Below are 23307 nucleotides of genomic sequence, written 5' to 3'. Positions count from 1 at the left end.
TTTGCTCAGCTTCCGGTAAGATGATGGTCCACCAGATTTTGTGAATAAGGATAGTTTCAGTTTAGATGTCGACGGTAGGCAAAGGACAAAGATCGATGGAGTAAACAAATTACTGTACTGTACTACATAGATGATAGATCAATGGATGAGATGTAGGCAGGTTTCAGTCCAACTGGTCAAACTTGGATGGCCAAGGAATCCTCTCTCAAACAAGGGTAGTGACTAGTGACTGGACAATTTTGATTGTTCACCGTTCCCCTTTAGGAACTTACTAATGTAGAGTGTTTGATTTTAGGTGTGGCATGGTTATGTGTGTGATCATCTAATCAGTTTCAAGCGTAATTTTCTTGCTTGCTTTGTAAAATAGAACGCGTTGCATTTCTTATATATAATGTTTTGTGTACTTCCTTCGATCCAAATTGTAGATCATTTTAATTTTTTAGGTGTATAGATATTATTATGTATCTAGATATAGTGCATGTCCAGATACATTTGGAATGGAGGGAGTAAATATGAAGAATGGATTGAGTCGTCCCACGAGTCTATTTTTCATCTTCAACCAAACACCTTTTTTTTTTTACCAGTTTGAGGTTACACTACATTTCCAGGGCCAGACCGCTTCTTATATTACATCTCGCCATTGTGAAACGATCACCTAAACCAGTACACGACACACTAAAGACAAACCCTTCAATAGTTTAGACACAGAACTGAAACGATCAGTGGTTAATTAGGTGGCCTCCTCACATCGGGAAGTCTGGCCATGACCTTGGCCATTTGGCACTTGTCCTTCCATTTGAGGGTGCCCCTGGTTAGCATGTGCCACGCTGCCACGACGGCGTCTCTCGCGGTACAACCAGACAGTGGCATGGATCACCATGAACAGCACGACGAGCACGGTGACCACGACGACGCTCTCCCACTCCCTGGTGCTGCCGGCGGCGTAGGCCGCCAGGAGGCCAAGCAGGTCCACGACGACGGCCGTGTTCGTGGCGACGAGGAGCAGGTCGGGGCTCTCCGCCGGGTTCGCGCGGCGGCGCCGCAGGATCTGCTGCAGGAGCAGGGCGATGACGACCACGGACGCGACGAAGGACGTGGAGTTGCTGTAGAAGAACACGTGGTAGCGGCGCCTGTTGGTGTCCTGGAGCACCGAGTTCCCCGCCTCGCGCCGGCGGGCGCCATTGCCGCCGTTGTCCTGCCACACGCCGCCCGGCGGCGCGAGGCCGGCCTGGTAGGTGACGCTCGCGGCCAGGATTCCGAGAAGCATCAGGTACTTGCGCTTGGCGTACACCTCGTCGCGGTACTCCGTCTCGTCGGCGTTTCTTGGCCCGTGCTCTTCCCCGGGCGCGGTGCTCCGTTGGACGAAGTCGAGCACGGTTATGTTGAGGACGATGACGGCGATCACTGCGCCGACGAGCACGAACAAAAAGCCGGATGTCCGCAAGCTCCGGGCGCTGCCGGCGGCGTAGGCGCCGATGAGGCCGAACAGCCCTGCCACCTGGCACGCGTAGAGCGGGTAGCACCGGATGGCGAGCCGGTGCAGGTTGGGGTTGACGAGGAGGAGGATGAGCGCCATGGACGCCATGAAGCTCGCCGTGTTGCAGTAGAAGAACGCCTTGAAGTGCCGTGGGTTGCTGTCGAGGAGGACCGCGTGGCCCGCGTAGTGCCCGAGCCGCCGGTCGTCGCTGATCCAGAAGCCACCGGGCGGGGTCAGCCCGACTTGGTAGGTGATGGTGGCGACCAGGATGGCCAGCAGCAGGAGATGCTTGTGCTTCTTCTCCGGCAACGTGCTGGTGGTTTCCGCCGCGCGCAGCGTGAAGAAGAGGACCTGCACCACGACGTACAGGACGACGGAGGCGGCCAGGGCGACGACGACGACGGAAGTCATGAGGTCCCGGCAGCTCCCGGCGGCGTACGCGCCGACGAGGGCGAACATGTCCAGCACCATCACCGCCAGCAAGGTGTGGCTCCTGACCAGCCTCGCGTTCTGGACCATGACGATGGCGACCACGGACGCGACGAAGGCAGTCGAGTTGCAGTAGAAGAAGGCCTTGTATCGCGCCGGCTGCGCCGACAGGAGTATCGCGTCGCCGGCGCGGTGCCCGTCATGGCCGTCCTCCGGCCAGAAGCCACCGGGCGGGTCCAGCCCTGCCTGGTACGTGATGGTCGCCGCGAGATTGGCAAGAAGCACGACAAGAGACTTGACCTTCTTCGTTGCTTGATCGATCGTGTCGGATTGCCCGCCGTACACATTAGCAGTAACAGCGCTTGGGGTGTTGGCACGGAGGCGCTTCTTTGTCGATAATGCCATCATCATCGCCATCACCATCCCCATCACGAGGAAGATGAACGCGAGGACAGCGCCGAACAGGCTGACGACATAGACGCTGCAGTTGGAGTCCCGGCAGCTCCCGGCGGTGTAGGCCGCCACGAGGCCCAGCAGCGCGCCGAAGACGAACACGTAGAGCGCGATGGAGCGCGCGGTCCTGGCGCTGAGCTTTTCTTCCAGGAGGACGACGATGATGTAAAGGGACGCGACGAAGGCGGTGGTGTTGCAGTAGAAGAACATCCCGTAGTGGCCCTTGTGGTGCGCCTCCACGAGCGAGTCGCCGGGCTGGTAGCCGCCGCCGTGCGCCGCCGGCGAGTCCCAGAAGCCGCCCGGCGGGTTCAGCCCGGAGACGTAGGTGACGGCCACCAAGAAGGTAGCGAGCAGGAGCACCACCTTGCGCCGCTCCATGGCCCTGAGGACGCCGGGCGCCGCAGCGGCGTCGTCCTCCTCCTCCTCGTCCGCCACCGGCTGTGCCGCCTGTGCGTGGTGGGAGTGGGACAGCGCTTGCAGGATGTGGACGCCAACGTAGGCGGAGAGGGCGAGCACCAGTGAGGCAGCGAACACGGTGGCGGACTTCTCCTGGCAGCTTCCGGCGAGGTAGGCCCCCATGAGGCCGAGCAGGTCTAGCACCATGACCAGCCGCAGCACGGCGAGCTGGACCCTCGTCGGGTTCTTGAGCAGGAGGAGAAAGATGACCACGAGCGACGCGACGAGCGCGGTCGAGTTGCAGTAGTAGAAGGACAGGTACCTAGGCCTGTGGGTGGACCAGAGGATGGGCGCGCCGGCCCTGGCGCCGCCACCGGCTCCGCCGTCCTCCTTCCCCACCCCGCCCGGCGGCTCCAGCCCCGCCACGTAGGTGACGCTGACCACGAGCGCGGCCAGCAGCAGGAGCTGCTTCCGGAGCTTGTACTCCGACGAGTCCCCGGGCAGCTCCACCGGGGCGGCGTTGGGTGCCGCCGCCGACATCTCCGTCGAGCGTGGAGGACTGACAGGCGACGCCGGCGTAGCTGTAGCTAGCTCCGATCCTCAGGCGCCGCCTGCCGGCCGTGTTCCAAGGACCTCCTCCAGACTGTAACAGCGTTGCCGCTGCTTCCTCGTAGCTGCTGCCGGCCTCGCCCGTGGTATCGAGCCGTCATCTGCTGGCTATGAATGATTTTAATACAAGTAGCGAGTAGCGACTGGAGCACCAATTGACTAGCGATCGAGCAGCGAACGAGCAGAGATCTAGCCATCTAGGAAAGACGACCGGATCTCCAATTGACTAGTGTTGACCTGAAGACCTCACCGACTCCCAGAGCTAAAATAGACGATGGGATGTCAAAACAATCCCTTTTGATTAGTCAAGATATTTTGGCAGTCCTATCTGTTTTCTTTCGTTATTCGGGAAAAAAAAAGATCTGCTAGTTAATTAGATGAACTCTTGTTTATTTAAAGATTTCTCTCCCTTTTGATTAGGCAAGATATTTTGGCAGTCCTACAGCAATTTTTTCTAGCCCACTAGTGCTGAATGACAGGGATTTTTCTTTCATGAAATTAAATCCATAGTATATACAGTTCACCACTACTAACAAATCGTTTGTGTCAGGCTAAAACTTGCTTGCATTGCCATGCATCCAGCACCGCCTCATATTGCGTCTTTTGCTGCTGCTTGGAGATTGGAGATTTGGGGGTTGAGTTCGGTTGGGTGCTTGCAGTTGCAGCAAAGAGATCAGCCCGCCTCATGTGGGGGACTTCTGCTACATGACATACACCACCTACACCAAGCAGGAGCTAAGCGACATGTTCAAGCTGTTCAAATAATTCCCAAAGTTCATAGTTGATGTTTATTGCTAGGCTGCCATTGAAAATGCCAATCCTCCTTGGGGAACGAAGGAACAAGAAGGATCTCCCTGTTGTCTGAAATATTACAATTGATCTTTTCTGTATCTCCTGCATTTTTCTTTTGTAATTCTAGAACAAGAAGTTGCAGGACAGGCTGCAAGGTTTCTGAACTCGACCTAGTGTGCCTGGGCAACAACAATCGTGGGTGGGATGGGTGATGCCGTCATGGGCCAAAGTGCCAAACTGAGCTGGGCCTTAAGATATTAGAATTTCTATCAAATCGAATCTATATTTCAGGGAATGTACATAACTATACACTTACATGTTATCCAACTAGGGTAAAATTTATTTGAATTCCCTGCAGAACGAGAGAGCAGTTGCATCATCACTGGGTCCAATCTATCTATAAAGAATGAAATCAATTGAAAAAAAAATTCACCTAAATTAGGTCCACCATACCCCTCATACTGTACCCACCTGTCAGGGTTGAGGTGGGTGGGAGAAGGTGCGGATCCATAGAAATAAGAGTTGGGGATGTTTCCGCCCAAAACCAATTGTTTCTTTCACTGCTCACAGTCCTATCTGCCTATTGTACCCGCGCAGGTTGGCGTGGACCGAGCGGAACATCTTTTTCTTTTGTGAACCGAGTGGAAAATCGTTCCCGTCCTCAAGATCACGCACTTATTTGTTTCCTGATTGATTCCATCCCGCTTGGGGTCCCTGTTTTCACTGCCATCTCCTTCGCATGGAGATCTATGTCCATGTAATCCATGTAATCATATGTACTTTTTTTTTTGCTTGATAACTCGATGCGTGAATCGGTGATATTCTGAATCTCTCTTACTTATTACTGAATTGGAGATTGTTTTTTAATATATACATATAATCAGAGTAGCAGACACATCATATATAGATGGCTAAATACATATTTGTTGAAGTAATCATGTTGCTTATTTATGTTCGAAAAACAAAAAAAGGAGATGTAGCTTGAAGATCCTGAGTCGTATATTAGATCTGTAAATCATATGTGGCATTGTGAAACTAAATATTAAGATTATGTGCTTGCTTAGGGAAAATGAGCAAGGGAAATCATGAAACGAAGACTGAACCACAATCTTATTTTTATTGCATTGCAAAACTTTAGGGTTATTTGTAGAATATATCAGGGATCTATGAATTTAGGACTATATTACTATATACCTAAATCAAATAAATGAAGGATAGCTTGGATAGTGAATATTTTAAAACTAATTGAATTTTTTTAAAATGGTTGGTTATTAATTTTTCATGATAATCACGTGCGTGCCGCATGTGCATTTATGCTAGTTCATACTAAAGGTCCAATCCTAATTTTGAAATGGATATATTGTGGGGGCTTCTAATGTTTGGAGCCATGCTTATTAGGCTATAGACATATAAGGTTATTTTTTTTAGCACATTGCAACGTACGTGTATATTTGGTTGTAGATCATGAAAATTAATCAAAAAAGTCTTGAATGGAATTTTAAGGTGGAATAGCTTTCTTGGTGCTCAACCTATCAACCGAGGCTCAATTTCGTCCCTTGACTACCAAAATGATCATTTTAGTCCTCAAACTTTGTAATATGGCTCAGCTTTGTCCTCCATCCTATGTGTTATGCCACATTGGTGCTCCATGTCAGCATTGAGTTAGCTAGGTTTCATAGAATACCTTTTCTACTTGTATATGATGCACATATCCATGCACTCAGGCATCTCCATTCGTTTAAGGTTCGTAAGACACATTCTTCACTTATCGTTGAATTGTAAAAAAATAGTTTGAAATTATTTCTCTAAAATTTACTTCTCTGATTCTCTCTTTGGTGGCATGTGAAAAAAAGGCTGATTTTTTCGATACATTTTAAGATAGGATGAATGGGTCCTTTCAATTCAAACCCACTTTAAACATAATCTAACTGGATGTTGACATGGCAGCCAACATAGCGTGACATGTAGCACAAATGATGAAATTAAGCTGTGTGAGAAAGTTTAAGATCCGAAACAACCATTGTGGTAGTTCAGGACTAAATTGAGTCTGAGGACGATAATGGCTATTCCTCCAAATTTTAAATGTCCGTGCATTGCAACGGGTTCTTAATGGTTCTCACGTTATTATTTGCTTGTTCCTAATATATTTAATATATTGGCTTTGCTTCACAATGTGTTGGTGCGTTGTTCATAGTAATCCTCTCTTTGCAATGTTTATTACGTGGGACCCACACATAGAAATAAAAAAAATCCACCGCTTAACCTCCGCTCTGTCCATTCATTCGATTTCCCTCGTACTCAACGTTATCCAGCCAGTCGTTGCCTCTTCATCCATTGGCTCCACCCGCATCTTGCCCCATCCTCGATGTCGCCCAAGCGCTGCGCATCTTGCCGTCCTCGCCGTCGTCCAGGCAAGCGCTCGTCCTCCCCATGCCTAGCCTCATTCTCGCTTTGAGCACTAGGCCATAGCCTCTGGCCGCCATGAGCAGGAGTGCGTCCTCCTCTTCATCTCGTTTTCATTCAACTCCCTTCTATAATCCACTCCAAATCATTCCAATCAAGTGTAAAATCGAGCTCCAATTGCTAGATGTGGAGGCCTTAGTTCCGGATCTGAAGGGGATGGACGTCATTGAGAGGAGGGGGTGTGAGGTCCCGGTCTCCGCCCCTATTTGCGTTGCCTGCCAACTGCTGCTGCGCCCCCCCAGGAAGGATGGAGCTAGGGGCAGCAGTCATCTATAGAGGAAGCTCGGGCAGCACCAACCATTGAGGGAGGGGATTCGATGCGGTAACTGGGAGGGAAGGAGAGGAGCTTGAGGTGCGCGACGGTGGCGGCAGCATTTATTTGTGGACTGACTTTTGCTCAATTGTGGAACCTAGCTTACTATCTCCTTTTCCTTTTAATATTGTGAGCCGAGAGCGACACATCCCCGAGTGTGAGCTCCCGGTGACCGGCAACCTATTCACCTGGACTTGTGTACCATTCCATGACCTCTCTTCGTAGTCCTTCCTTTTCTTCCCTTAATTTTTAGGTCCCCACAGCTCCGGGGTCTCTATTTTTTCCTTAACTTTTTAGGCCTGTTGAAATTCTCGTGATTTATGGGCCTACCTCCTCTGCATCCAAGCGGGCAGCCGCAGGATTATGTGTTTTTGCTCTTGTCACAGGATTTTGAGTATTGTGACTGATTATGAGGAAGCATATCCGAGATTCCACCAACGATGTGGTATTATATAAATATATAATGATACCTGCTTATGGTTTTTCGAACCGATACCTATTCATATTTTGGGTCGTCACGAAAATAACCTAGTAGAATTATTCGATTGGTAAAGCTAGCAACAGATTTGCTGCTTGCATTGTTTTTTTAAAATCCGTGCGCTGATGAGTATTGATTTCTACTTCAATTTTGAATTTGATTCACGCAGTCAGAATTTGATTCACGCACCGACTGCCGTGTCCCATTGGGCATCGGACTACTGCGATATATCAATGCCCTAAGGGTGGAATCGAAGTTAGGGAAGAAGAAGAGAGGCCCACAAATCAGTGGATCGTGGATTTATTCGGAAAAAATAGATCTCATGTCAATTACAGTAAAATTTGAGTATCTTTTTGTAAAATTATCAAAAACTATTCCAGAACTCTGTTCGCTTCAGCTTATCGGCCGACTTATCAGTCACCGAACAGTATTTTTCTCTCACAACAAATCAACCGTTTCAGCTTTTCAACAACCTGTAAGTCTAGTCGAACAGCCCTCGGTAATTCCCCTCGACTAAAGCCCTGCAAAACCCCCAGCACTCACGACTCTGCTCCAGGCTTTCCCCTCCAACCGCCTCTGCTCTCCCCTTCGCCACTCTTCCACTCCCACCCCTCGTGTTCTCCATCTCGCAGCGTCCCCGCTCCCCATCTCCGCCCCATCCGCCTTCGCCCCGCGGCCGGTCGCCGTAGCCGCGGATGGACTCCTCGTCCTCCTCCCCCTCTCCCTCGGCGGCGCCGCCGGCCGCCGTCGACGCGGGGCGGTACACGTTCAGCCCGAAGCTGCGGTGGCAGCCGGAAGTGGAGGAGTACTTCGCCGCCGCGTACGGACGGGACCGATTCGCCCGCATCTCCGAGGCCCTCGCGTGAGTACAACCCCGCCCACCAGAGGCTGGCTCTGGCTTTGCCCCCTTCTCCCTGTCAGTTGGTTGCTGCTGATTCTAGGATCACTGTATTTGTTTTTAGTCCAATTTCTGGGGTTCTGTTGCTGTGTAGTGTGGTGTTCGACCGGAGCAGCTCTGCAGATTGACAGGAAAATGTAGACTGGAAACAGAAAACGGAACGCTGATACTGGCACATCCCAAACTTAACAGTTAACACGCTCGACTCTTAAAAGAATGGTTCATAATTAGCAAGACGGATACATGGATATTTTAAAATACTAGTTTTCAGGATCTAGGCAACAGACAACTAGGAATACTCGTTCAAGATTTTAGTTACATTCTGAATTCCATGCTGTTCAGCACACCCATCTCATGGATATTTGCCGCCCTGCAGCATTTATGCATTCGATGCTTTTTTTTTCAATGGTTCAACACTAAACAAATTAATGTAGTGCACATTTAATAACAGTTGAAATGTTTGGAAGATAATATCATCAATACATCACAGGGTTATTCTAAAGACAGTAGTATGTCTATATACGATTTGTGTCTTTGTACAAGTTAATCGAATGCACCATGTTATGTTTGAGTTAATTCTGGAGCACTGGCTTTAGGACTTGCTACATACCTCTTTTGAAATATGAAGCAGAATAACTGTTAGTTCGTTGGTGCTTATTTAAGTAACCGATATCTATCACTGTTCTATATGAGTATATGACTAACTATTGCTTTCCTGCTCAGGCATCCTTCTCGTTATTCTTGTATTCGTGTCAATACTCTCAAGTCTTCCACTGATACTGTCATGCAAAAACTTATGGACCTAGTATGCGAAAATGGGGTCTCTGATGGAATCAATGGCTTGGAGATTGTTGAGCAGAATGGCGGAGACCAATCACATGAACGGAGCTCTCTAATCCAGAAGTGCCCCTATGCTGGCCTTGAAAATGTTTTGTTTGTTCAGGGATCAGGACCACATGTGTTGCATTATAATAGCCAACCAGACCAATCTGTTAAGGAAATAATTGTAAGTCGAAAATGTGCAGAGTCAGTTCTTCGAGGTGCCCAGGTATATTCTGTCTATTCCTGATATGTGCCATCTTTGAGAAGGAAGAGTAAACTTGAATGAATTACTTCTGTTACTGTCCTTTCATGAGACACAGCAGCAACATGTTTTTGGTGTGCCTACATAGTTTGCACAAGCATTTGCTATTAGGAAACATTTTCATATTCTGCTGTATCTGGATGAACAAGTTCACAGTGGTTATTATGTTGACCTTCAATAATCAAGCTAGTTTATTCTTTCTTTGGTTGAACATAAGCAATATTGCATAAAATGTGTAGTCATTAATGCTAGACTGGATACTATGTTGCATAAGCTTCATTGTCTTAATTAAAATAGGATCTTTCCACTTTCCATTTTCTTGAACAAGTTGCTAGATTTCCTTTATGTTTTTCTTTTTTTATTTTGAAATATGTCTCTATGCCATCTACACAAGTTCATTGCTACTGGCAAATCTGTACTCGTGATTTGATCCTTTTTGTTCAAATTTGCTTTGCCTTCAGGTGTATGTCCCTGGTGTTTTAGCCTGTAGTTCACATGTTGAAAAGGGCGATAAGGTTGCTGTGTCAGTTGCTGTTGAGCAGCCAGTCAAGGATGGTGGTTGGGCTGTGGGTGTAACACGAGGAACCGTTTTACAGGGATTGCAGACAGGCAAGCTTTTTTTAGGGTGAAAGTTTAGTTATTTTATACTTGTTAAATAAACTGATTTTGTTTCCTTTGTGAATGTCTATTTTCCCTTGTAATAGATGGTTGCTCTTTGTTGTATTTTGTTTAGCTTATGCTGCTAGTTTTTTCCTTGATAAAAGATTCAAATTCATATAGCTATATTATATACTCTATGTTGCAGATGCACATTATGAAGAAAGAAAAGGCTTGTACATTGGTCAAGGGACTGCTGCAATGTCAAGATCTGGAATATTTCGTGTTCCTCATGGGATTGCAGTAGAGATGACTGAGAGGGTATACAAGCTCCCATCTTTCAATGGTATATCTGCATACTTCTTACATTTGTAGGATAATTTTCAGCAGCATATGGAAGCATCTTTCAGTACTTTATACTTAATACACAATATATCATAGCAATCTGCATATCCTTTCTGTGCTATCATATAACTAATAGATTCATCATAAAATACATACACAAACTTACAGTTTTTGTACAAACTTGAGTGCATATTATATTGACCCTTGGTTAGCAAACAAAAGATTACCATTTATCTGAATGGTATTTGTATCATTTCAACCTTCAGCTACAATTTGCACAGCCAGCTAAGCTTGCCAAACAGCCTAGCATTGCTTCTTTGCCCCGATGTTCTCTTGTGGCAGCTACCAAGGAATTACATTTGGATAAGCTCCGCTCCACCCCACTTTCCAAAAAGAAAAGAAACAAAACATATCTAAAGTTTTGTTTGGGCTTCAGTTTCCATCAGAAGCAGACGTAAAAGGCAATTATGTAAAATGGTGTGAATGCTGACACATGCCTAATTTTGTTACATGCATACCTACTTTTTCTGTGAGAAGGATTGCCAAGTCAATACTTTAATTAAGTTGATATAACTGCATCAACTACTGTATCGCACTATCCTTTGTCATATTACTGTTTTTCTGTCCCTTCAAATTCATAAACCTAATTCTTCATTCATTTTGTCATTAGATGTGCTTGAAGGGGAGATATTTCTTCAAAATTTACCAAGTGTTGTGGCTGCTTGTGTTCTTGGTACGATTTGTATTTTTTTGGCTGCTAGTTTGAAAGTTATTTTTTTATCCAATATATTAATCTGCCTTTCAATTGATACAAATATCCTAACATGCATTGCTCATATTAATTGTGTTAAACCCAGGTACTGAAGTATAGAAAACCAATTGTCATGACTAAGAAAATTGAATTAGCTGAACGATTATTTAGAGGATGGTACATTCATCTGAAATAATATGAAGCACTCGTGATGAAACTTGGAGGAATGCATATTCAACTTTTTTTTTTCTGGAACAATGGCGTATTCAAATTGCAGATGTTAGAAATGATCATTGCATTGGTTGGCTTCTAATTGAGACAGAAACTGGGTCTTCCTTGAGTTGCAGTTTTAACCAAAACATCTGTGAAGTTGTTGAAAAATCACGTAATCTTGCTGAAAAAACAGTTCAATCTTGGGCTATCTTAATACTTTGTTCCCTAGATGCTTACCTCTCTGTGTTTGATTCAGTTTTTGCATTCTATACTTCCATTATTTCGTCATAACTAAAAGATTTTGGCCTGATCTGTATTTCATAAAATTTGCGACCCATTTTATAGATCCCCAGCCGGGAGAGCGAATACTAGATATGTGTGCAGCTCCAGGAGGAAAAACAACAGCAATTGCTATCCTTATGAGGGATAAAGGAGAAGTTGTTGCCCTTGATAGATCTCACAATAAGGTGAATTCTTTTTCATGTCAGATTAGATCATAACAAAATTAGACCTGGGTCAAGGTTTGAGTTTGTTATGACCTCATAACAAAAATGCTAGCTATAAGTGGTGCATGCAGTTTCTGTGCTGACTTATGGTGTTCAGTTGGAGCAAGGAGCCTAACTCCTTTGCATGCAGGAGCGGACTCACACCTAGGGCCACCCAGGCCGTGGCCCTAGTCGTGGCGCACAGGAACATCCAGTATCATCATTAGTTTTGGACAAAAACAATAGTCACAGTCTCACAGATGCACAGTTCACCTACTAAGGCATAGCAGTTCAATAATCCACATGCTTCTGCTTCCCAGATATGTCGTCGGTGTCGCGTCGGCACATTGCGACCGGCCACCTGGTGCCGCTACCGCTGCCTGATGTGCCGTGTTTGCCGCCCGCCTGGAGCCCTCTTCCAAACAATAGGCGGTTGCTAATTGAGCGATTTTGTTTGTTTTTTGTTTGAGCGTCGTGCAAAGAGTAGTGAGTGTGACGTGTGAGGAGGTAGATTCATGGTTACATTTTACTTAGGCGCAAGTCGTTTTTGGTTTGTTGTAGATGTTGATTGAGTGGCTTGCGGTGCCCTGTTGGTACGTACTGCTTTGTGGATGTGTGATAGAAATTGGTCACTTCGAACTAGCATGCTGCGGAAATAATGGTGCTTGTGATATAGAGCTGGGAAGTGTAATTTCAAGTGTCTTATCGATTTCCTTTTTTCTACTTTTGCTACGTGATATATGAGATAGTTTTTGATAATGAAATTTGGCCCTAGTTTTGACAAATTTCTGGGTCCGCCACTGTTTGCATGCAATCTGGCCCGTAGCTCAGCTGTGCCTCTTCTCTGTAGCGCATTTGTTCTTTTTGTCCTGCATTCCTCTCTCTTACCTCTTCTCTTATTTATTTAGGGTGATTGGCCGTTATAAACATAGTGTTAAAATCTTCTTTAATGGAATGACATGCAGTTATCCTGCATGTTTGTTCGAGAAAAGTTATCCTGCATGTTTGAGGTAAGGGATTTGTAATTGTTCTTATCTGACATGAAAGTAGATTCCAGGTGATGGATATTCTGAAGTTGGCTTCAGAGATGGACTTGAATTGTATTAAAGCTTATAAACTTGATGCCCTCAAATCTGTACGGAAGACTGATGAGGCAACAGTTGTTGGCATGGCTGATGGTCACTGTGAAGCAATTAAGACATTGGCTGAGGACTCTGACCCTTGCCATGCCACAGTAGATGACAGAGCTACTAATGTAGTTGAAGACAGCTCAACAACAACAGTGGCGCAGTCTGGTAAGGAGCATGCAGATTCACACCGATTTTTTATATGATTTTCATCATTATGCAAGCTTATACATTATGCTTCTTAGTTCGAACCCGGGGATGGCCTCCTCGTGAGACTATTCCTCAGATCGCATGTGTCTTATTGGAGACCTTATCTTGTTTACAGTGTCGCATTCTTGAAATGCAATTGCAAATATAAGTCGTTTTAGGATTTTGTTAGTCAAACCTTTTTATCTTTGAGTATCAGTATATAAAAGGTTCCATAGATTCACAACATATTCTTTATGTTAATAGATTCATCATGAAGGCTACTTCAATAGTATGCAACTCATTCTACTTAAAATAATATCACAAAAATTTCTAATCAAAGTATTTGACGCAGTTTCCTGAACAACTTCTATTTGCAATGAGATGGAGTAGAAAGTTTAATCATTACACGTCCTATAGACTAGACTCTTTATGAAGTGTTTTCCTGATACAGAAACAGAACAACCTTTTCTGATAGATGGCAAAAACCCAGAATCCAAAAGATATGTTAGTAAGGCAGAACTAAGGAAGAATTTAAGGCGGATGAAGAATGGACCAGGAAGAAATAATTGCTCTGGTGGTAGAGTTGAGAAGTCAAAGGGATTTTTTCCTAATAGCTTTGATCGAGTCCTCCTTGATGCTCCATGCTCTGCACTTGGCTTGAGACCTCGGCTCTTTGCTGGTGAGGTACGTTTCACCTGACTTAGTTGTGTGATTGATTGTTCAATGCATCATGTCTTTCAAATTTCACTTGTGCATGCTCACCTTTTGTATGTTCATCCTATGTAAACAAGAAGCAACAAAAATTCAGAAAAAAACAATATAGCTCCTGGTCCTACAACTACTATTTTTATATTAGCAAGAAACTTACATACTTGAGATTGGATAAAGCTCCACAGGATTATTTCAATTAGTGTGTTCTTGTCCCTGCTTTTTTCAACTGTGATTTTGCCCTCAATTATTCACAAGTCAATGCGATTTTGCCCCTAATCAACAGTCAAAATAGGGGCAAATACGCAAACACCAAGGGCAAATCACATTGACTTGTGAATAGTTGAGGGCAAAATCACAAAGTTAAAAAAACGAGGGTAAAAACACAATTGCACTTCAAAGTAGGGACAAGATCACCAGAAAACCCTTTCAATTATGGTGCCCATAGTGAGAGTACATAGTACGTATAAACTCATGAACAATGAAAACACAAGAATGGACATTATAGGGATGCTATATTAGTTAGTGTTTACTGGATGTAATGGGAGTAAGTTCCATTCTTAAAAAAGATTTCTATTTTTTTTAATAAATTTAAAAATTGGGCTCATTGTTGATGGTAAGTAAATTGTGTTATAAATTTAGGATGATGATTAGAGAGTAGATAGTGCTACTATTTTGCCCACCTGGAAAGCAACCAACTCTTGTAGCAGTACATGATATGCACTACTGCGGTAGCCTTTAAATCATTTTAAAATTTAATAATCTCTTAGGATACTCTTCAAAGTATTATTTAATTTGGCTTGCCTATCTACTGTCACCTGGATTTGTGAAACTCTTGAATATATGTTTTGTTTTTGTGCAAGTATTTCATGACGGCAAAGTTTTTTTGATTGAGCTTGACATGTTATCTGTTCCGGCTAATAGCTTGATGTGCATCTGCATGCACCTTGTCACCTGGAGTATTTGCTTGTACTATGACATGGAAGATTCCTTTTTTTTTTTTCATATGCATTGCATTCTGACAGGAAACTCTAGAGTCGCTGAAAACTCATGCAAGGTATCAGAGGAGAATGTTTGATCAAGCTGTCAAGCTAGTTCGCCCAGGTGGGGTGATTGTTTATTCCACGTGAGTTTCTGTTCAACTTTTATACTCCATCTGTGTTAGAAGCCTAAAAAGAACTTGTACATGTAGTTATTTTTTTATAGCATAAGTCATTGGGTGTAGTTGGTGGTGCATGTGCACCTTATCTATCTATGTAGTAGCTACTTATTCCTAAATTACCCCTGCTACCTACCCCTGACTTATCTCTATATGTACCCCCAAACTGCTATCTATGCGTGGTTAATGGAAGAGATCATTTTGGGCCAACAATTGGTATCAGAGCCTAATCTTTCCTTACCAACCCCTCTCCTCTCTCCCGTGCTCCCCACCATAGCTCGAAACCGCAGCGGCGGCGACCCTCCTCCCCCCTTTCTCGGTTCGGATCCGGCGGCGGCGCGGAATCGGGCGGCGCGGCGGCGGATTTCGGCGTGAGCGCGGGCGGTGTGCAGGCGGCGTCGCGGGCAACGGGCGGCAGGTGGCTTCCCTAGGCGATGGCGGCTCCCTTCTCTCCTTCACCACCCATGGCGGGCTCTAGGCGCGGAGCGAGCAGGTTGGCGCGGGCTCGGCAGCTGGCGTGCCACCGGTGGCCCTGGCCCGCTCGCGAGCCACCTCCCGGGCCTCCTCCCACGACTCGGCTGTGACCAGCTCGCGGTGCCGCAGGGCGGTGGCTGCGGAGGAGGTTGCGGCGGCAGAGCAGCGCGAGGAGGCGGTTGCGGAGGAGGCAGCGGCAGAGCGGCGCCGGGCATGGTGTGCAGCTGCTGTGCACGAGGAGGCAGCTGCGGCTCAGGTAGCGCGCACGGTGGCCATGGAGACCGCGGCGGCACGCACAGCCAAGGCAGCCCGCCTCCCCGACGAGGAGGCACTACCGCATCATCGACCCGGAGACAGCTTGTGCGCACGTAGGCTGCCTCACGGACGTCAAGGAGCTGAGCCACATCAGCAAGCTTGATGATAGGAGCACCCCAGGGGTCGGCTACACTGAGGGGGTGAAGGTCTACTGCATCCTCGACCTGTAGACAGCTTGTGCGCACGGTGTGCGACGTTGTGTTCGACGAAGGGCGAGGTTGGGTGTGGGGCAAGATGGTGGATGACGGCTCGACTCCGATGTACGACGACTTCACCATCGACTACGTCAACTTTGAGGGAGCTGGGGGAGTAGGCAACTCTTCTTTGCCAAGCGTGCCTACCCCAGTCCTCGTGTCTCCACTGACTCCGGCGAGCTCTTCACCGACACCGGCGAGTCCTCCACCGACTTCGGCGAGTACTCCTCCGGGCGCGGTGAGCTTTCCACCGCGACCACCATAGCCGGCCACACCACACACTCCAGTGTCGACGGCTACTCCTCCGGGCACGCCTGCACCAGCACCGGCTCACGACGAGCACAGCCCGGTGGAGTTCGCCACTCTATTCTCTCACGACGAGGATCGCGTCGACGCGTACCACAACGGCGAGCCTCTAAGGTTCCGCACCATGGAGGACATTCTCGGCGACCAGCCGGTGTTGGGACTGGTGGTTCACGACTTGGAGGCGGAGCTGCACCTCACGTACGATGACGGCGAGCCTCGCTCCTTCGCTGAGGCTGAGGGACACGCGGCATGGTGCGCCGCGATGAAGCTGGAGATGGAAGTTGAGAAGAACCGGACTTGGGAGCTAGCTGATCTTCCTCCTGGTCACCACGCGATCACCCTTAAGTGGGTGTACAAGTTGAAGAAGGATGAAGCTAGTGCTATTGTCAAGCACAATGCTCGGTTGGTGGCACGTGGGTTCGTGCAGCAGGAGGGGGTCGACTTTGACGATGCCTTCGCTCCTGTTGCACGGATGGAGTCCGTGCGTCTCCTCACGCTAGCAGCCCATGAGGGCTAGCGCATCCACCACATGGATGTCAAGTTAGCGTTCCTCAACGGCGACTTGAAGGAGGTCTATGTCCACCAGCCGCTGGGATTCATCATTCCCGGCAAGGAGGACAAGGTGTTGCGCCTGCACAAGGCCTTCTACAGCTTGCGGCAGGCACCGCGGGCTTGGAATGGCAAGCTGGATTCCACCCTAAAGACTATGGACTTCGAGCAAAGCCCGCACGAGGCGGCCGTCTACCAGCGGAGCAACGGAGGCAATGCCCTGCTGGTGGGCGTCTACGTCGACGATTTGGTGATCACGGGCACCAAGGACGAGGAGGTGGAAGCGTTCAAGGAGGAGATGAAGGCTACCTTCCAGATGAGCGACTTGGGGCCTCTCTCCTTCTATCTGGGGATCGAGGTGCACCAGGATGACTCCGGCATCACACTCCGACAGACCGCCTACGCTAAGCACGTCATTGAGCTGGGTGGGCTCACCGACTGCAACCCGGCTCTCACTCCGATGGAGGAGAGGTTGAAGCTGAGCCGCGACAGCATAGCTGAGGAGGTGGATGCTACACAGTATCGACGCCTTGTGGGGAGCCTTCGCTACCTCGCCTACACGTGGCCGGACTTGGCGTTCTCCGTCGGCTACGTCAGTCGGTTCATGCAGCGACCGACGACAGAGCACCAGCAGGCCGTCAAGAGGATCCTCTGCTACGTCGTGGGGACTCTCGACTACGGCCTCCACTACCCGAGGTGTCCCGGGGCCGCACACTTCATCGGCTATAGTGACAGCGACCACGTCGGCAACATCGACACCAGCAAGAACACGAGCGGGATGCTCTACTTCCTTGGCAAGTGCCTCGTCAGCTGGCAGTCGGTCAAGCAGCAGGTGGTGGCCCTATCCAGCTGTGAGGCCGAGTACATCGCTGCTTCTTCCGCTTCGACTCAAGCTCTCTAGCTCGCTCAGCTGCTTGGTGATCTCCTTGGCAAGGACGCTGAAGCAGTGGAGCTCAGGGTGGATAGCAAGTCCGCTCTGGCTCTAGCGAAGAATCCCGTCTTCCACGAGCGAAACAAGCACATCAGAGTGAAGTACCACTTCATCCGATGTTGCTTGGAGGAAGGGAGTGTCAGGGCAAACTACATCAACACCAAGGATCAACTCGCCGACCTCCTCACTAAGACCCTTGGAAGGACCAAGTTCCAGGAACTTTGCTCTAGGGTTGGGATGGTCCAGCTGCCACTCAAGACACGCAAAACTTAGGGGGAGATTGATAGCATAAGTCATGTGTGTGTTGGGTGTAGTTGGTGGTCCATGTGCACCTTATCTATCTATGTAGTAGCTACTTATGCCTAAATTACCCCTACCTACCCCTGCCTTATCTCTATATGTACCCCCAAACTGCTATCTATGTGTGGTTAATGGAAAAGATCATTTTGGGCGAACAATTTTAGCTGGTAGCTGGGCAAACAACATTTCAACTTACAGCTGTTTCTTACTGGACACGGCTAGAAGCTCCTAAGGTCACCTTATTTGCCTGTCCACAAATTGGACACAAAGAACAGGCACATGATACTAGAGTGCAGCTAGTGATTAATCACCTGAAGTCATTATAATTGCTGCATGAATACCAGACATAACTATTGTGTTGGCTCTAGTCATAAATTTGTGTTTTGCTGTTACCCATGTCGTGAAGCAATCAACTAGTTCCATGTTCATATATTTCAGTGACTATCCTTGATTGCTATTTGATCGAAGAGCTTGAAATTTAATCCTAGTTTTGTCCACAAATGGCTAGTTTACATTGTTATCCATCTGCTATAAGCATGCCATACAATACATACTGGTATTGTGGTATACGTGGCCTATAATTGAAAGTAGAAAAAAGAGAGCTCAGTGAATAGTCTGTTTATTGGTACTCGTCTCTTTCTTTTCGTCTTTGCAGGTGTACTATAAATCCTGGAGAGAATGAGGCCTTGGTGAGATATGCATTGGATACCTACAAATTTCTGTCACTGGCATCACAGGTTAGTTCCACTATTTGCAAAATAGTCTGGGCAATAGAGCAGTCGATTAATTTGTACATTGCTCAAACCTTTCATCGTTATGGTCATAAACTACACCATGACTCAGGTACTGGGAAGTAGATTGCAAAATAAGAAAGCCAAATTAATAAAGCCATACTCCATAGAATGAAGAAAAAGGGAAACCCTAGATCTTGGGGGGAGACACCCCCAGGCATAGCCTTAAGAAGGGTACAACCAGGCTCCGAATGCGGGCTGGCATGGGTCGTTCCAGTGACCCTCCAGAGATCACCGCTCTAACCATTATAACTCGTGAGAAGCTGGTTATAGAATACAAAATTATGTGATATATACATTCTTAATATTGTTTTCGAACTTTGCAATGATGCTTAGTTGCCAAGGAATTTTATTTGATAGTTTGAACTGATAGCATGTCTTTTTAGAATAAAATCTTGTCATCTTGCAGATCTCCAGCCGGTCTTCACATTATTGTTTAAAAGCTGTATTTTTATCGCTATTTGTTCCAGACTACTAAAATTTTCCCACATACCTTTCATTCTTTTATTTCAGAACCCAAAAGTTGGAGGGCCTGGTATTGTTGGTTCATATGAGCTATTCAACAAGACATATACCGAGTAAGATCATTGTTTAATTTGTTTGAAATTCGTCACCTATGCGGCTATGCCTGTTAGCCAGATCATAGTCACAATCATATTTCATTATATTATATTTTTAATTATTGGCAACTACCCCTAAACTGGACTAGGACAGTTCATTTACTTGTTGGTAATCTGGTGATTTTCAGACCACAAACTGGTCTGGGTTGTTCTCTGGGTGCATCTTGAGAACTTTTCCTTTTGTCCAAGCTGGACATATATTTCTACTATAATGTACACTATCCAAATTTCTCCATACGCACCTTACTTAAATTCTCTCTTCCAACTCTGAAAAAAAAATGCCTTTATAGGGAATGGTTGACAGAGCATGAAGCTGAACTTGTTCAGAGGTTCGATCCATCTTCACCAGTGGATACCATTGGTTTCTTCATTGCAAAATTTAATGTCGGAGAGAAAGAGGACTAAATGGACCGGGTGAAAGTTTTTGTGCGTCTGACTTCATATGCTTGAGGCTGCAAAATCATGGCACGGATGTCAGCTTTCAACTTCGCAGATGGTGTCTGCTAAGGCCCGAGAGCATACTTTTGGACATGTAAAAACCATATACGGCTCTACCCATGGAGGGGGACTGCAGCTCTTACCCTCTGAAATTTTGCCCTTCGGTGTTTAAAATTGGTTCAAAATTTTCTTTTGTTCAACGAACCATTGTTCATTATAATGAGATGATGAGGCGACTATGATTTCAAACATTTAGACGTGATACTGATACACTGTCGTAGTTTGAACCACCAGATTATATTGATAGCGTCGGCATGGAATGGAAGACTATGGTACCTCTAAAGAGTTCCTGTAACCGAATTTGAAGACTTTACATGTGAAAAATGAAAATGGTTTTATACTAGTTGCCATTCTAGCTTTATCCTATTTTTTTATATCTTTAACCATCAATTTCTAAACATTTGTATAGTTTAGCATCATAGGAATCATGGTTTAGATTCACCAAGACAAATATTTTCATAATATATAATTAGCATATTGTTAAATTGTACTGATTCTTAGGGATTGATAATTAAAAACAGAAATACTTAACTTACAAGAAAGCTAGAATGGCAACTATTTTGAAATGGAGGTACACAAGCACTGGCCAAACTGTGAAATTTGCGAGTGACGTGTTTGCAATGTCGTTTGGAGACTGAAGACGGCATTAGCAGACTGGCTCTGTTTGCTTCAGCTTGTCAGCCGGTTTATCAGTCACCGAACAGTATTTTTCTCTCACAATAAATTAGTCGTTTCAGCTTTTGAGCTGGTTCGCTTCAGCTTATCAGCCGGTTTATCAGCCACCGAACAGTATTTTTGTTTTACGATAAATCAGCCGATAAGTTCAGTCGAATTATAAGTTTAGCCGAATTCGATCTTAAGGCGCAGTTTGAAAGTTTAGCTGAGCCGAAGTCAACGTCAACGCACACTTCCTGGGCAGTGGGCTCAACCATGTCGAGAGGCCCGCCAGCTCGGCCCATCCAGACCTCTTCTCTCCTTCCGATCCGGCGGTGTCCTCCTCGTTCAGGCACGGCGGCTCCGGCAGCGGATCCGGCCGGCCACCCCAAGCCGGGGATCAATCCACTCCATAACCGAGCCGCCCTGCATCCGTCGTCGACGGTGAGTCCCCTCCCCGCGCCTCCTCCTCCTCCCTCTCTCGTCCGCGCGCGAGTTCCCCCCACGTGCGGGCTGCCGTCCATCCAGCAACCCACGGCGGCTGCCCTGCGTGACGGGCCTGCCCTGCCCGTTGGCGCCGCCGCCGCCGCCAGTTCAGCCCGCGCGCGCCTCACCCCCTCCCTCCACAGGACACGCACGGGAGGGAAGGAAGGATCTCGAGAGGGAGGACTCAGCACCGAGAGCAATCCACGCGCCGGCGGCGAGATGCACCCCTCCAAGGAGCAATAGCGAGCTCGCGTGGCACAACCAGCTCGAACGGGCGGCCATGGCATGCTTCTGAGTTGCCCTGTTTATCTCGTCAAGACTGTTGTTATTAATGTTCATGTAGCAGCAAATTACTTTTGCAATTCTCTTCGTCTGTTCATCGTTATAGTGCATCAGTAGATGTAGCTTACTGCCAGTGTTGGTTCATGGCTCCAGATAGTCTCGTATCTCGTTAGTCCATCTCCAGGAGCATAATGGTTGATGCCTCATAGTTCCTGGATGAATCTAGTCAGTTATCACCTTCTGATACTTCCTGGTATTTCGCTTCTGTTTTTTCCAGTGAATTTTCAGGTCAACGAGTCCTGATCCATGGCAAAGCAAGCCTATGCAACGAGCAGCCTGGTGGTGGGCTACGGGCTGTGCTCCAGCTTGCTGGCCATCATCAACAAGTACGCCATCACCAAGTTCAGCTACCCAGGCCTCCTGACCGCCCTGCAGTACTTGACATCAGTGGTCGGTGTGTGGCTACTCGGAAAGCTTGGCTTCCTCTACCATGATCCCTTTAACTTCCAGACTGCCAAGAAGTTTGCACCGGCTGCAGTTGTCTTCTACCTTGCCATCTTCACCAACACCCACCTCCTGAAGCACGCCAATGTCGACACCTTCATAGTGTTCAGATCCCTGACACCGCTTCTGGTGGCTATTGCTGACACCACATTCCGGAAGCAGCCGCGTCCTTCCAAGCTCACATTCATGTCCTTGGTGATTATTCTGGGAGGCGCAGTTGGCTATGTGATGACAGATTCGGCATTCACCCTCACTGCATACTCATGGGCACTCGCTTATCTGATCACTATAACTACTGAGATGGTGTACATCAAGCACATGGTGACCAACTTGGGGCTGAATACCTGGGGCTTTGTGCTCTACAACAATCTGCTTTCGCTGCTAATGGCACCGGTGTTTGGGCTTTTGACAGGGGAGCACTTGTCAGTCTTCAGAGCCATTGAATCAAGAGGACAGAGCTGGTTTGAGCTTGATGCCTTTGTGGCAGTTTCATTGTCCTGTGTGTTTGGTCTGCTCATCAGCTTCTTTGGTTTCGCTGCAAGGAAGGCAATCTCCGCCACAGCATTCACAGTGACAGGGGTGGTCAACAAGTTCCTCACTGTCGCGATCAATGTGATGATTTGGGACAAGCATGCAAGCGTGTTTGGTTCAGTTTGCTTACTCTTCACTCTCGCCGGTGGAGTGCTCTATCAGCAGTCAGTTACAATAAAAGGGAATTCCCCAGCACAACGAGAGGTGGCAGCTAAGCAAGGTACAGATGATAATGACACGGCCGGGTTGGATGAGGAGAACCAAAGGCTGGTTTCATCTCCAAAGGTTGTCTGAGCCTCTGAAGTATATGGCCCCTAAAGATATCAAGTTTTGTTCGTTTGTGTAATAGGCATTGTTTCTGAAGACTCGCCATAGTCATATACTCTAGGAAAGTCAAGAGGTAGCATTGTTGTTGTAGAATGACTTCTGGCCTGCACTCGGTTACATTTATACTCTCTGGAACTGTATACCAGAGTCACTATGTACGTCCTTCCTGAAATTTACATATTTTACCAGCGCTATGAAGCTTCATGGTTCTGGTATGATGAGATTTTATCATTGCCTGAATCTTATATAGCGCGGCCCATTTTTGTTATTAGAACAGGCTAAATATACTACACTGCATTAAAATTTGGTCATCTTCAGGACATGTTTCTTAGGATCGTTTGTAATATGGGCATCCAAAGTATTGTTCTACAAAGCGGTGCTGACAATTTATGTACTTTTAGCTCATGATGGATCAGAATATGGGATAAATGTTGTAGCTGTTAGCAATGCAGTTGCCGGTTGATGGTGCTTGGAATTTTTTGCTGTCGATATTGTGTTTTCAACTACGAATTGCAATGCTGTTGGAGGGTGAACTCGTAACCTTTGGCACTTAAGCTCGGCTTTGGATTCCTTAAGATC

At 46.9% G+C, this 23307-nt stretch overlaps 3 protein-coding genes across 7 annotated transcripts; 2 read left to right on the top strand and 1 right to left on the bottom strand.

The window, feature by feature from the left end:
* Positions 1-545: 545 nt before the first annotated feature.
* Positions 546-3575, bottom strand: LOC117861821 (uncharacterized). Its single transcript, XM_034745351.2, has one exon. It carries the CDS (start codon positions 3293-3295, stop codon positions 731-733), a length of 2565 nt encoding a protein of 854 aa, XP_034601242.2. The 5' UTR covers positions 3296-3575; the 3' UTR covers positions 546-730.
* A 4382-nt stretch (positions 3576-7957) lies between these two features.
* Positions 7958-20257, top strand: LOC117860585 (rRNA (cytosine-C(5))-methyltransferase NOP2C). Of its 4 annotated transcripts, none has more exons than XM_034743908.2 (12): positions 7959-8272; positions 9032-9356; positions 9854-10001; positions 10198-10335; positions 11005-11067; positions 11644-11765; positions 12841-13078; positions 13575-13783; positions 14833-14933; positions 18691-18772; positions 19340-19404; positions 19737-20257. In XM_034743908.2, exons 1-12 carry the CDS (start codon positions 8106-8108, stop codon positions 19849-19851), a joined length of 1773 nt encoding a protein of 590 aa, XP_034599799.1. In that variant the 5' UTR covers positions 7959-8105; the 3' UTR covers positions 19852-20257. The 4 variants fall into 4 exon arrangements, 3 of the variants coding, with proteins under 3 accessions (XP_034599799.1, XP_034599798.1, XP_034599797.1); XM_034743907.2 differs by having other exon boundaries at positions 13557-13783; XM_034743906.2 differs by having other exon boundaries at positions 7960-8272; positions 13551-13783.
* A 603-nt stretch (positions 20258-20860) lies between these two features.
* On the top strand, positions 20861-22973 carry LOC117860586 (GDP-fucose transporter 1). 2 transcript variants are annotated; one of them, XM_034743910.2, is made up of 3 exons: positions 20861-21042; positions 21228-21367; positions 21644-22973. In XM_034743910.2, exon 3 carries the CDS (start codon positions 21673-21675, stop codon positions 22693-22695), a length of 1023 nt encoding a protein of 340 aa, XP_034599801.1. In that variant the 5' UTR covers positions 20861-21042; positions 21228-21367; positions 21644-21672; the 3' UTR covers positions 22696-22973. The 2 variants fall into 2 exon arrangements, with proteins under 2 accessions (XP_034599801.1, XP_034599800.1); XM_034743909.2 differs by lacking the exon at positions 21228-21367 and having other exon boundaries at positions 20863-21042.
* The last annotated feature ends 334 nt before the right edge of the window (positions 22974-23307 follow it).

The sequence above is a fragment of the Setaria viridis genome, chromosome 6 (genome assembly GCF_005286985.2).
Source record: "Setaria viridis chromosome 6, Setaria_viridis_v4.0, whole genome shotgun sequence".
NCBI classification, from domain to species: domain Eukaryota; kingdom Viridiplantae; phylum Streptophyta; class Magnoliopsida; order Poales; family Poaceae; genus Setaria; species Setaria viridis.
This window is presented reverse-complemented; position numbering and strand designations above follow the sequence as displayed.